This window comes from Leptodactylus fuscus, chromosome 2 (assembly GCF_031893055.1).
Source record: "Leptodactylus fuscus isolate aLepFus1 chromosome 2, aLepFus1.hap2, whole genome shotgun sequence".
NCBI classification, from domain to species: domain Eukaryota; kingdom Metazoa; phylum Chordata; class Amphibia; order Anura; family Leptodactylidae; genus Leptodactylus; species Leptodactylus fuscus.
The window spans coordinates 241,774,162-241,789,405 of NC_134266.1; the positions used below are offsets into that span (position 1 = coordinate 241,774,162).

Consider the following 15,244-nt stretch of genomic DNA (forward strand, 5'->3'; position numbering starts at 1 on the left):
GAATGAAGTGGAAATTTCTGTTCTAAGTAAAGGTTTAGGGTTTGTACCCAATCAAAATTTCAACCTGTTTAGTACTTTATTGGATGTAAATCGGTTTGTGAGATCGTTAACTATAAAAAGACACTTTCTCAATAAAGATAGTGAAGAGACCAATGGGGATCGACAGTCCTCTTATAGTGAGCTAGGTTATGGGGAATGTGGAGTAATAGATGGTAATGAAATGGAAGAGAGACATAATATTTATGAGAATCTAATATTTCAAGAACAGGTAGCGTTGAGCAGCTTAGTTCAATTACAGGAGTTAACAGAGCCCCATAATGATGGATCCATACATAGGGTTGGTGCAAATGCTAAAAATCCCACATTTTATCCGGTAGGATCTAGAGCCCCGGTGTATGCGCTATTCCAACAAGCGGTAGAAACAGATTTGGTAAATCTGTCTAAAACTATGGAACAAAGTAAACGGAAGTACAATATGACATCATTGGAGTATAAAACCTGGCAGGACCTCACCCATCGTACAGACATAGTTATTAAAAAGAGTGATAAAGATGGGAAGATAGTAGTCCTAGATAATGAAAACTATAGATTGGGATGTCTAGATATTTTAAAAGATAATACCACATATAGAAAACTAGATAACAACCCTACTCCGAGCATTACAGAATCTTTAAAAAAATTAGTTTCCAAGGGGGTGAGTTTAGGTATATTTACAGCCTTGCAGGCTAAGAACCTGATACCAGAACACCCCCGGGTGGCTATTTTTTACGGTATACCGAAGACGCATAAGAAAATAAACCCTGTACCCTATCGCCCTATTGTGGCAGGTGTAGGTGCATTAAATGAACAGCTATGTGCCTGGGTTGATAACCTCTTAAAACCCATGGTTGCTCGATGTCCGGGGTTCATTAGGGATACAAAGATGTTATTAAATGTAATGCAAGATGTACAATGGCAAAACGATTTTTCTTGGGTATCAATGGACATAGTAGCTTTGTACTCTAACATCCCTCATCATATGGTTATGAAAGCATTAACTTTCCACTTAGCTAAACACAGCAGGTTTTCGGACATCTTATGCGAATATATTCTGGAGGTTACCATGTATTTATTAACTAATAACTTTTTCCTGTTCGATGGGGTGTACTACATGCAAATCAAGGGAGCCCCTATGGGGGCCCCCTTCTCCCCGTCGATTGCCAACTTGACACTTTCCTGGTGGGAGGAGGAATGTATTTTTACTCCTTCTAATCCCTATTTGGATCATATATTCTGGTACGGGCGCTACATAGATGATGCTCTCGTGATTTGGAGAGGCAATGTGGCGCCCGTACCAGAATGGATAGAATATCTTAACTCTAACCCGATGGGATTGTCCTTTACTTTTGAACAACAAACTATTGAAATTCCATTTTTGGATGTATTGTTGAGGGGAAATGGAGAGATGGGCACAGTTGACACTCAAATCTATAGAAAAGTAACTATGGGCAATACATTATTACGAGCTAATAGCCATCATCCAGTTCATACCATCAAGGCTATCCCAGTCGGTGAGTTAATGCGTACTAGACGCAATTGCTCAAATGATGTAGTCTATTTAGAACAAAGCGAAATAACCCTACAAAGACTTCGAGATAGGGGTTATCCCGAGTGGGCATTGATAAGAGCTGTTAAGATTGTTAATTCGACATCTAGACAGGAGTTACTGAAAGATGATAAAACAAAATACATCAGAAAAAATAAAAGAACTTCTAATATACAACAAATAGAAAAAGGAGAGAATAATGTCGTTTTTTCGACTCCTTTTAGTAACCAATTCAATCTCATTAAAAATATTGTGTATCGAAATTTACCAATTCTATATCAAGACACAGCTACTAAAAATATTTTGCAAGGTGGAGTTCGAGTGGTAGCAAGGAGAGGATGCACTATAGGCAATAAAATATCCCCCAGCTTATATGAAAGAACAAAATCTGGTACAGACACATGGTTGTCAGTCAGGGGGAGTTATAATTGCGGTTTATCACGCTGTAGTGCATGCAAATATATTAAAAAAACCAAAAATTTTCATGATTCTACAGGAAACAAAACATATAATATAGAGAATTTTATGAATTGTAACAGCCAGTTTGTAGTATATATAGCAGAATGTACGGCGTGTGACATGTTGTACGTTGGCTGTACAAAGCGTAAGTTTAAAATCCGGATTACAGAACATGTCAATGACAGTTCAAAAGAATTAGAAAATATGTCCAATCTGTCTCGGCATTTTTCTACCATACATCAAGGTAATGTAGATACATTAAAATTTTATGCCATAGAACAGGTACACAAACCGATTAGGGGAGGAGATAGGCGCAGGATGCTGTTACGGAGAGAAGCCTATTGGATCATGAAGTTAAATACACGATCCCCTGCAGGTTTAAATATACGGTCGGATCTAGCATATATATATATTAAAAAATAGAAAAACTTATGATCAACTATTAGTTCAAAAAATAAATATGTAGAAGGATGTATGTTTCTAGCTAATAGTTACTGGTAGATTTGTGATTAACATAAGAGAAATGGTGGACATACTCACCTAATATTGAGGTATTGTTCATCTTCTGTTTCAGATGACAGATGGGTCGGTATGACCATAATGTCATGGTTTCAGACTAAGTCAGGATCTCGCGATAGGTGAATATGATAGTTGCGCTCACGTGACCTATTATCATGTGATCGCAAGGAATAGTGTTTACATCATATGAGTATTCCTAGGACTGTGGTTACAGGAGGACGATTCATGATAGTGGAATACAGGTAAAAGTTATGTTATTAGTGTGGTAGTAGGGACCATTGGAATAGGTAATCTGTGTAAATATAGACTAGGACAGTATATATGGACATATACGATTAGGGCATAGTGAAATGATATGTAGGCCCTAATATGTCTGTATATGTGTATATATAATTGCTAATGAAAGAAATGGACATATTGATGTATATAAGATCATTGTATAACTCATATGGATTTGTGTCTTGAAATGTGATATTATAAGAGGTGTACAGGTGTAGCACAGCAGAGAGAGTGGTATCACTTTTTTAGGGGGATAACAAAGGGTTAAATATTAATTGGGACACACCCCTATGAGAGGGATTTTTAACCACAATTTTGTCAGTATATTTTCATGCCATGAGGAAGGGACTATGTCCCGAAACGCGTAGCAACAATCTTTAAGCGATACGCTTGATCTGCTGGAGCAACACCTCTAAGATTATGGAAATTTTAATATGAAGAAATAAAGTACGAAGTTTTTATACTTAACCTCTGGATCGTGAGTGCTGGATTCTTTCTATATCTAACAAAACAGCTACATATTGCCCAGGAAGAATAAATAGGCTACTTTACTTGTGTCTCACTCACCCCAAAACGCCACCGCGACCCTCAAAAGTTGTCTCCTGCTCCGCTGTCGGCCCAGGCATCATGTCAGCGCAGAGAGTCACACGCAGCTGCTATTGGTGCACGCTGGTGTGTGGACGGGATAGGGAGCCAGCACAATGACTCCATAGATTTGCACCGAATTTTGGGCGTGCCCAGCACGCGAGGACACTCTGATCAACATGGCGGTTGCCCGCAAGTTTCCCAACGCCGCTGATATGTAAGCCGGTCACACATGTCCTCATGCCGGCGTAGCAAGCGGCAGCGCGCCCAGGCCTAACGCACACAGCCACACGAACACACGTACTGTGCAGCCGAGAAATCTGATATGCCGGCCGGCCACACATGTCCTCATGCCGGCGTACAAAGCACCAGGGCGACCAAGGCTAACGCGTCCAGCCGCACGAACACATGTACTGTGCGGCCGGGAAACCCCAACGTCTCGGCAAGGACCATACAGACCTCCCCAGCATCTACATGGTGAGTGCTGCAGGTCCAGTGATCGGCGGGTTGCTTAAGGGAGGGGGGACAGAGGTCATGGGTAGGGGGCAGGTGGGGGGGTTGGTGGTTTGGAGGAGGTGCTGGGGGTTAGGGAGGGGGCCGGGGGGGGGGGCGGTTGGGGGTTAGGACCATAGGGCAGAAGGTAAGTGGGGGGGGGGGCAGATTGCACATGCAAAAAGGGGGGGAAGGTAGGAGGTGACTGTAATCTCTAAAGGGGGAGAAGGGGGCCGGGGACACGGGTGGGGGGTAAGGGGAGGTTCGGGGGCGCGGGTGGGGGTAAAGGAGAGAGCCGGAAGCGCAGCCCATGATGCTGTGGGAAGGGCCCGTGCCGGCCGAAAGTAGAGGGGCGTAGGGGCCTACGGCCCGCGCTGCAAGTGGTTCGTGCAAGCGTGAGGGGGCCACGGACGAAATCGCGGGTTATAGCTAACATATATATATACAGTGCCTACAAGTAGTATTCAACCCCCTGCAGATTTAGCAGGTTTACACATTCGGAATTAACTTGGCATTGTGACATTTGGACTGTAGATCAGCCTGGAAGTGTGAAATGCACTGCAGCAAAAAAGAATGTTATTTCTTTGTTTAATTTTTTTTTAAATTGTGAAAAGTTTATTCAGAGGGTCATTTATTATTCAACCCCTCAAACCACCAGAATTCTGTTTGGTTCCCCTAAAGTATTAAAAAGTAGTTCAGGCACAAAGAACAATGAGCTTCACATGTTTGGATTAATTATCTCTTTTTCCAGCCTTTTCTGACTATTTAAGACCCTCCCCAAACTTTTGAACAGCACTCATACATGGTCAACATGGGAAAGACAAAGGAGCATTCCAAGGCCATCAGAGACAAGATCATGGAGGGTCACAAGGCTGGCAAGGGGTACAAAACCCTTTCCAAGGAGTTGGGCCTACCTGTCTCCACTGTTGGGAGCATCATCCGGAAGTGGAAGGCTTATGGAACTACTGTTAGCCTTCCACGGCCTGGACAGCCTTTGAAAGTTTCCTCCCGTGCCGAGGCCACGCTTGTCCGAAGAGTCAAGGCTAACCCAAGGACAACAAGGAAGGAGCTCCGGGAAGATCTCAGGGCAGTGGGGACATTGGTTTCAGTCAATACCATAAGTAACGTACTCCACCGCAATGGTCTCCGTTCCAGACGAGCCCGTAAGGTACCTTTACTTTCAAAGCGTCATGTCAAGGCTCGTCTACAGTTTGCTCATGATCACTTGGAGGACTCTGAGACAGACTGGTTCAAGGTTTTCTGGTCTGATGAGACCAAGATCGAGATCTTTGGTGCCAACCACACACGTGACGTTTGGAGACTGGATGGCACTGCATACGACCCCAAGAATACCATCCCTACAGTCAAGCATAGTGGTGGCAGCATCATGCTGTGGGGCTGCTTCTCAGCCAAGGGGCCTGGCCATCTGGTCCGCATCCATGGGAAGATGGATAGCACGGCCTACCTGGAGATTTTGGCCAAGAACCTCCGCTCCTCCATCAAGGATCTTAAGATGGGTCGTCATTTCATCTTCCAACAAGACAATGACCCAAAGCACACAGCCAAGAAAACCAAGGCCTGGTTCAAGAGGGAAAAAATCAAGGTGTTGCAGTGGCCTAGTCAGTCTCCTGACCGTAACCCAATTGAAAACTTGTGGAAGGAGCTCAAGATTAAAGTCCACATGAGACACCCAAAGAACCTAGATAACTTGGAGAAGATCTGCATGGAGGAGTGGGCCAAGATAACTCCAGAGACCTGTGCCGGCCTGATGAGGTCTTATAAAAGACGATTATTAGCTGTAATTGCAAACAAGGGTTATTCCACAAAATATTAAACCTAGGGGTTGAATAATAATTGACCCGCACTTTTATGTTTAAAATTTATTAAAATTTAACTGAGCAACATAACTTTTTGGTTTGTAAGATTTATGCATCTGTTAATAAATCCTGCTCTTGTTTGAAGTTTGAAGGCTCTAACTTATTTGCATCTTATCAAACCTGCTAAATCTGCTATATATAATGCAAAGTTTTTTGAAAGACATATCCTGATGTGCTCTTTGAGTAAAATGAGGACAGTACTGATATGTTTTCTCACATTGACATGGTTACAGAATTAGATTAAAATATTTCATAATTAAATAACTTTGTAGTTGAGATGTTCTGATTAATTTATGCTAATTTATTCTGTAGGGAGTAATATCACAGTCTGCATTGGGCAGATTCTCCGGACTATGATTTACTTGATTGCAGATATTGACAAAAGAATATAAAAACCATCATCAGATAAAAATGCAATCAAGATAATTTTGCAATTATTTCATGTGTTCCCTAACGGTTTTATGTGCCGAGACACATTTTATTTCACAGCTTATACAGTATTTTTCAATTCATATTATTATTAATATATTATTTCTATAGGTTGATATTTCTATTCACACGGAGTAACGCCGGCTGCCATTCACAGCCGTACACGCAAGCGCTGTGAAAAGCTCCCGAACACTTCCCATTCACTTCAATGGGAACGCTCGTAACGCTGGCTTCATTGAAGTGAATGGGAAGGGTTCGGGAGCTTTCCGCGCTCGCATGTACGGCTGTGAATGGCAGCCGGCATTACTCCGTGTGAAGGCAGCCTAAGAGTCTAAGGGAACAAAAAAAAGCATATGGGGAAGGAAACCTGTTTCTTCAATAAGATATATTGCAGGGTTTCCTATAGTCTGTGACTTTCTGTCACTCCGGTTTTGATACTGCCCAATTCTCTTAAAACACGGTAAATGTCCAAAAATGACTGCTCAGCCAATCACTGGCAGCACTGGTAACATGCTATGCCAGTGATTGACTAGGCAGACATCCCCCACCGTTCCTGTTTGTGTATGTTGAAATTTCAGGAAGTAAAAATGATGGGGAACGGACATCTCCTGAGCCATAGTGGCAGGGGGGATTGGAGAGAGGAGAGTAACTGTTTGTTTACAGATGTAGCCATTTTTAACTTGAATCTGGTAACTTGCTGAACCATGATTACTAGGGTTGAGCTGATCTTGAGATTTCAGGATCGATTTTAAAATCCGATTTCCGATCATTTTCCATTCGAACCCGATCCCGATTCCGATCCTAATGTAAGTCAATGGGATTTTTTTTAATGATCAAAGATCGGATTTTAAAAATGATCCTGTTCACTACACAGTGTGGAGTCCAACAATTGAAGCCTCCACATTGTGTAGTGATTAAAAAATCCGCCGGCTACTTAGTCCCCCCCACTTACCTGCACAGAACCGCTGCCAGAGCTCCAGGCCGTTGTTCTCTCCTCTCTCTCTTCACACGCCGGCAGAGTGCTGTGCGTAACCCCGCCTCCCAGGCTAGTGTGACTGATGCTGGGAGAAGGCGGGGCTTGTTGTGGCTTAGGAGCGTGTGGGCGGGTACAGCGCGGGGAGACGTGAGTGGATATTTATGGATATCCATCAAAAAGGTGTCTGTGTCCACGTTTGGCAGACCCTTTTTTTGGAGGAGATCCCCCCCTTGCCTTCATTCTGAACATGCACAGAGAAGATTGAAGAGGGAAAATGGATTGCAAAATGGACACAAACGGATTACTATCCATTGGTAATCCGTTTGTGTCCACTTTCCATAGAGCTCAATGTTAAAACGACGGATATGTTGCTGTGCATCGTATAGCTTTATTTGTTGGACGGAGCAAAAGTGCTGTGAGGGCGGGTTCACAACAGCGCCCAGTCTCTGCTTTATGTGTTTCCGTCTTCTGCCCAAGAAACTGGACAGGAGATGGAAACCCGGCAGTCTGTGAGAACTTTTTTTTTTTTTTTTTTTGTACCGGACACAAAGTCCTGCATATCCGACTTTGTATCCAGTTAAAAAAAAACGGTTTCGCCGTGGAGAGCAGAAGACGCTCACGGGCGCTCATAGGTGGACACTTTGCAAACCCATTCAAATGAATGAATTTGAAAACTGACTGCCGATTTCCATCTCCTGTTCAGTTACCCGTGCAGAAGACGGAAACCTGCAAAGCGGAGACTGGGCACAGGTGTGAACCCGCCTTGAGTCTGACTGTTGTCTCTGTCTAAAAGAACAGATACACAGTGAAAATGCGCCAAATGCACACCAGCGATTGGCTTTTCAAACAACTCGTTGGAATCTATTTTTATAATACTAAGTACTGATAGTACTAATACAATGCATTAAACCAAATTTTCTTTATGTGCTATAAGCAAAACCATCATCCGTTGTGTACAGCAAAGAGTTTTACTTCATTATTCCCAGTTAGTAAAATTATAACAAATGCCTACTAGTGGTCTCTGAACTTCCAAAATATCATGTTTACTTTCTTATGCCTAACCAGGACTCTATCTTTTATCTTCCCTTTAGTGCATGACATGTGGCCTTTTACTTAAGATGAGACAAGCTCGCTGTCATAACCTTTTTTATGATCCATTCGAAAGTCATCGGATACATTTTAAAATCAATTCTTCTCTTTCAGAATGTCGGGTTGTGAAATCTACTTCTTACACCAAGCTTCCTAATATACCACGCAGGAGTACAACCAAGAGCCCAGGACCTTCGCGGCGCAGCAAGTCCCCTGCATCAACCAGTTCAGGTAGGCGCCTCCATAAGTCTGGGTATTCTGGCAATTCGTATTCAGTTGTTCGCCATCATACTGTACATTTTTGCTCTAAAATATGTCATTCACTTTTGGAATAGAATATTCTCCCTGCTTTAGGCATTTTTGCTATTAGTGAGCTTTTAATGAATGGGTTGTAAAGCCGAATGCTGGCAAGCCACCGCCTGTTCAGTTTCTCCGGGGTTTAGGATGGAAACCCTGGGCGGACAGTGGCAGTAGTGTGAACCCTCCTTTACAGAACAGATTGTTCAGGACTGGAAAGCAAATAAAAAAGCATTAAAGAGTATGCCAAGGGGTAAATGTGCATTAAGAAGAGGTACCCCACAGAAGAAGTAGTCTTATATGGCGAGTATATCCCAAACTCTATATTTTAATTGGAAAAGTTGAGGGTCGTCTTATACGCCGGAAAATACGGTACTTAATATGTCACATTGGGTTATATTTTTTGGCTGGGACAGATTTTAGGAGATTTAGAAGCAATTCCCTTGCCCCACAAACCTTGATCTGACCACAATTCTTGCATTATCTTTATGGACTGTATCACACCTCATGTATACTCACACTTAGCTTGTATATTGTGGGGAAGGTAGCTCGGTAATAGCAATAGTACAGACCCAACCAGTCAGAGACAGGGACACAAAATCTGACGCAAACAGGTTTATTTAGAAAAAAAAAAAACCAGCACAAAAATAAGCAAAATAAAATACAGCTTTATCTTCAGGCAAAAAATTAGCAACAAAACCCTGCTCGTCTGAGCACTAACTAAACAATAAGTACTGACTGTACGGGTGGCTTATTACCAGCCGCACAAATCAACAAAAATGGCGCAATACTAGACTCACAGTGTCAGGACAGACCCAGGTACCTCCTCTACCTCCCAGGATCTGCCCTGAAATGCAACCTTTTATGGCCCAGTAACGAACCTATGACCCACGCCTGAGGCTGAGGCCTATTCAAGACCCTCCCTGGCCCACGCATAAGTTAGAAATCTGGGAAAGATATACCGGGACTCCAGCACTCTGCCTGTCACTTTCTCACAATATACCCAGTGAATCCTCATAAGATGAACACCCAAGATTGTACCGAAAAGGGAACTTTTAAGTGGGGAAGTGGTCTTCTCATAATATATGGTGGAACTGAAAAAGTGTCATGGAAAATCTGGTCAAGATAAGGTCTTGTTCTTCTCAAAGACACTTAGATTTGTTTGTATATAAGCACAGTAACACAACTACTAAGACACTTTCTTTAATGCCTTTGGTTAAAACATGATCATGATGTGAACGCTGCCTTAGATGTAACCCTCTACTTGCTTTGTTTGGCGTTGTATTTGATGATGAATCATTCAGCAGGACCACAATGAATGGATGAATAACTGAGCTTACTAGATGTGCAATGTCCGTGACCTAGACAATAATAACATCTAGTGTGTCTGATAATTCATATCAGAAAACCCGGATGAATCTATACGTGTGACTCAACATACCCTTCTTTAGTCATCATAGAAGATGCGAGGATAGTCGGAATCCGAACACAAGGACACAACTCTGATTTAACGGGGGCCTCTCACTAAACTATAGATAGTTACCACTATAGCTTTACTATTCTGATATTGAGGAACATTCAAGTCACACTCTGGGTCTATATAAGTTGTCGAGTTGTTTTTGGCTTACTTGGCTAGTTCTTTATATACCAAGCACACTCTAAGTATATGGTCATGAGGAAAAACTAAGTACACCCTCTTTTAATTCTACGGTGTTATGTATCAGGACGTTAACCCCACCACCACCACCACCCCCTCCCCCCCCCCGCCCCAAACATCTGGCCCATATAAGCTCTTAAAATTAGGTAAATACAACACATGAACATTTACATATTACATTACCTATTTGACGAAAAATAAGTTAAAATGCAGAAATAGTTTGTTAAAAATTACGTACACCCTTATTGCTTCCATAGGAATTATTGGGGTAAGTAGCAATCAGGTTCTGCCACGTTTGGAAGAGCTGCCAAGAAAAGCCTCTTCTTTCTAAAAAGAACATGGCAGCACAGCCTGTTTGCAAAGTTACATTTAACAAACCACAAGACTTCTGAAACAAGAGCAAAGTGGAGATGTTTGGTATAAACCAAAAGCAGCATATTAGCACATATTAACACCTCATACCAACTTCAAGCATAGTGGTAGAGGGGTGGTGATATGGGCTTGTTCTGTAGCCACAGAACTTGGACACCTAGCAGTAATTGGCTTGACCCTTATCTCCTCTCTATACCAAAGTATTCTAGAGTTAAGATGTGAAGACATCTATCCAACAGCTGCAGATTGGTGGAAACTTGGTCATGCAACAGGATAATGATCGCACGCGCAACAGCAAATCTACAATGGAGTGGCTGAAAAAGAAGAGAATTGTGGTGTTGCAAGGACCAAGTCAAAGATATATAGAAAACATTTGTGTAATTAACAGCACCTGTTACTTACCTGAGGCACCTAACAGGTGGTGGCAATAACTAAATCACACTTGCAGCCAGTTGAAATGGATTAAAGTTGACTCAACCTCTGTCCTGTGTCCTTGAGTGTACCACATTGAGCATGGAGAAAAGAAAGAAGACCAAAGAACTGTCTGAGGACTTGAGAAGCAAAATTGTGAGGAAGCATGAGCAATCTCAAGGCTACAAGTCCATCTCCAAAGACCTGAATGTTCCTGTGTCTACTGTGTGCAGTGTCATCAAGAAGTTTAAAGCCCAATGCACTGTGGCTAACCTCCCTAGATGTGGAAGGAAAAGAAAAATTGACGAGAGATTTCAACCCAAGATTGTGCAGATGGTGGATAAAGAACCTCAACTAACATCCAAACAAGTTCAAGCTGCCCTGCAGTCCGAGGGTACAACAGTGTCAACCCCTACTATCCGTCAGCGTCTGAATGAAAAGGGACTGTATGGTAGGAGACCCAGGAAGACCCCACTTCTTACCCAGAGACATAAAAAAGCCAGGCTGGAGTTTGCTAAAACTTACCTGAGAAAGCCAAAAAGAATGTTCTCTGGTCAGATGAGACAAAAGTAGGAAAAGGCATCAACATAGAGTTTACAGGAAAAAAAAGAGGCCTTCAAAGAAAAGAACACGGTCCCTACAGTCAAACATGGTGGAGGTTCCTTGATATTTTGGGGTTGCTTTGCTGCCTCTGGCACTGGACTGCTTGACCGTGTCCATGGCATTATGAAGTCTGAAGACTACCAACACATTTTGAAGCATAATGTAGGGCCCAGTGTGAGCAAGCTGGGTCTCCCTCAGACCCAGCTTTCTCACAGATTCAAGCATGTAAATACCAGTGATATGAGGAGTCTCAAATAAAATAAAGCCAAGCAAAAGGTGCACAAGTGAACAGTGAGGATTTAGCACTGGTGTGGATGTATTGCAGATCATTTTTGGAAGCTGGATAACCCCTTTTGAATGTTTAGTTACAGGGATTCTATCATTAAAATCAAATTTTTTCTCGATCACAGATAGGAATAGCCTTAAGAAAGGCTATTCTTCTCCTACTTTTCGATGTCTTCTCCGCACGCCCGTTTGGTAGAAATCCCGGTTTTCATCTGTATGCAAATGAGATCTTGCAGCACTGGGGTTGTCCCCAGTGCTGCTAGAGAAATCTCCTGCACTGCCTCCATCTTCTTCAGGAATGGCCTCTCTGCGTTTCTTCTTCCGGAGCTGGGTTCAAACTTCTACGCATGGTCAGTCGGCTCAGCCATCGGGCCTTCGGCAGAGCAGACTGCGCATGCCCACAGGCCACAAGAAAATGGACGCTTACACAGCTTACTGTGTAAACAGCCACAAGAAAATGGCCGCATAAACAGCCTACTGTGTAATCAGCCATTTTTCTTGTAGCTGCGGGCATGCGCAATCTGCTCTGCCCGAGGCCTAGAAGAGTGAAACCTAGGACGGAAGAAGACACAGGAAGAGAGTGTTCTTGAAGAAGATAAAGACGTTGCTGGAGAGATCTTTCACAGCATTGGGGACACCCCCAGTGCTGTTTGAGCGCTGTGTACCGCCTCCAGTGCTGCAAGAGAACTCATTTGCATACAGACAAAAATTGGGATTTTGACCAAACAGTGGCGCAGAGAAGACATCTAAAGGTAGGAGAATAATAGACTTTAAGGCTATTCCTACGTGTGATCGAGAAAAAATTTGATTTTAATGATAGAATCCCTTTAAGTAGGAGGTTGTAAAGGGAAGTCTGAATGTGTTGTGGGGAAAACACATTCAAGTCTTCAGGGAAGGAAGATCACAAAGATTGCTCTGAATCAGAGCAGACACAGAGCAGTCTGCTGGGTAAGAAGTTAATCACACAGACTATGTATCTGTTCGGAGATAGGGGGAAACACATGGCAAGCTCTGCAGGAGGAGGGAGGGGGGAATCACACTCCTCCATACAGAATAGAAGAGATCCCTTAAGGGCTGCAAAGGGAGAAATGACTATAGGAATGCAACTGTACTGATATTTTAGTGAAACACACCTTACTGTGGATGATGTAGTACAGTTGTGCTAGTAATAGAAGCTGACCCTCTATACTTCAGTCTGCTTGGCGCAGGCTAAAACAAGGTGTGTAACATAGGGGATTTCCTAGTTTTTACTCTTCATCTCCCATACAAGAATCTGAACTTGCAGAAGCCTGGTCGGAGGAAGGGCTGGAGGTTGAGAGTAATAGTAGTTGTAATCACAATGGCATGTATCTCTATTGGACCCTGCATCACTCCTCAGGGCAGGTGCAGTTTAGAGGGGACCTGCAGGGTGTGTGATGATGGTTGTACCATCCTCCCTGAGCCTAAAATTGGTTGGAGTGCCCATGATGGTGGGAGTAGGATTAAAACTCAGGAGACATAATGTGGAAACAGCAATTCACAGTTTTTACTGAAATAAGAAAACGGCAAAACTTCATCCAGAAATCGGAGGTACAGTCATTTTGGGATCTCTGCTTTGGCTGGAGCTAAGGGTTAGATGATGGTACTCCCTGGGTCAATCGGTGACTTTTCTTGCAGAAGTCTTCCTTTTATCCAGTGTGTTCTAACTCTTTCTCTTGTCCACAAAAGTGTCTGGAATTATCTGGCTGCAGGGCGCACATCCAAAACGGATGTCCTGTCTGAACTAAGCCAACAGTAAGGGTTGTAGATATGAGGTCTATAGAACAATCACCCTTACAAGCTCTTATTGCACATTTATCTCTAAAGTTAAGCAGGGATTCCTCCCATCTCCTGACTGACTTTACTTAACAAGGTTTTCAGCTCAACGAGGAAATCATCTTTCCCTTAGTATCTCTTTGTACCTGGGGGGTGAAGAGACTAACTCTTTTAGCAGGCCACCTGGACCACATTATTTTCTAGCACCAGTTGCTTTAGCAACCCGAAATCAATTAGTTGAAGAGATTGGATGGAGGTACTAGACAGAAAGAGGGGAAATCGGTACTGCTGGTTGTATAGAAACCACACGCCAGACATGGCTGGGAACAGACTTATCTGCAGAGACGTGACAATGGACCCTGGATAGGTAAGTAACAAAATACTAGTAAAGACAGTGCCATCCTGAAAACACTTACCTCCCATCCAGTATGTATTACATGTAGAGATTAAAGATGAGCGAGTACTGTTCGGATCAGCCGATCTGAACAGCACGCTCCATAGAAATGAATGGATGCACCTGGTACTTCCACTTGGACGTAGCCGGTGCGCTTAACCCCCCGCGTACCGGCTACGTCCATTCATTTCTATGTGAGCGTGCTGTTCGGATCAGTTGATCCGAACAGTAGTCGCTCATCTCTAGTAGAGATGAGCGAACACTGTTCGGAACAGCCATTCCGAACAGCACGCTCCCATAGAAATGAATGGAAGCGGCCGGTACGCGGGGGGTTTAGCGGCTGGCTGCTGGCAAAGTCTGCGTGCCAGGTGCTTCCATTCATTTCTATGGGAGCATGCTGTTCGGATCGGCTGATCCGAACACTGTTTGCTCACCTCTAATTACATGCAGTGGTGTAACTAGGAACAGAGGGGCCCCTAGGCAAACATTTGACCCCAGAGACTCAGGGGAGGATGCAAACATAAAAAACACTGTTACTTACCTCTCTCTGGCTCCGGTGCGCTCCCCGCAGATGTCGGCCATCTTCAATGATGTAGAGGACGTCACGTGAGCAGGGGCTTGCGTCACAATGCATAAAGATGTCTGGGTCGTCACCAAGTAGGCCTGAAGCCTTCTGGATCCAGGAGAAATAAGTAAGGGTGCATTCACACAGAGTAAAATGGAGTGTAATTTGGAGCGTTTACGGAGCGTATACGTAAACGCTCCGTAAACGCTCCGTAAACGCTCCAAATTACACTCCATTTTACTCCGTGTGAATGCACCCTAAGGGTGCATTCACACTGAGTAAACGCTAGCTTATTTTGTAGAGTAAAATTACACTTGTAAATTTTGCTATCCCATTGACTTCAATGACATTTTACAGGCGTATTTTTACAGGCGTATTTTTTACAGGCGTATTTTTTACAGGCGTATTTTTACACTTGTAAAAAAATATCATTGAAGTCAATGGGATAGCAAAATTTACAAGTGTAATTTTACTTTACAAAATAAGCTAGCGTTTACTCAGTGTGAATGCACCCTTAGGGTGCATTCACACTGAGTAAACGCTAGCTTATTCTGAACGTAAAACACGTTCAGAATA

At 43.1% G+C, this 15,244-nt stretch overlaps 1 protein-coding gene across 3 annotated transcripts in view; it reads left to right on the forward strand.

Annotated features, from left to right (window-relative positions):
* The window catches only part of DCLK1 (doublecortin like kinase 1), a 289,553-nt gene that overhangs the window by 146,825 nt on the left and 127,484 nt on the right, over positions 1-15,244 (forward strand). For all 3 annotated transcript variants that reach the window (XM_075265954.1, XM_075265952.1, XM_075265953.1), the window contains exon 5: positions 8,405-8,521. In XM_075265954.1, coding sequence (XP_075122055.1) covers positions 8,405-8,521 — 117 coding nt within the window. The remainder of the gene's footprint in view (positions 1-8,404; positions 8,522-15,244) is intronic.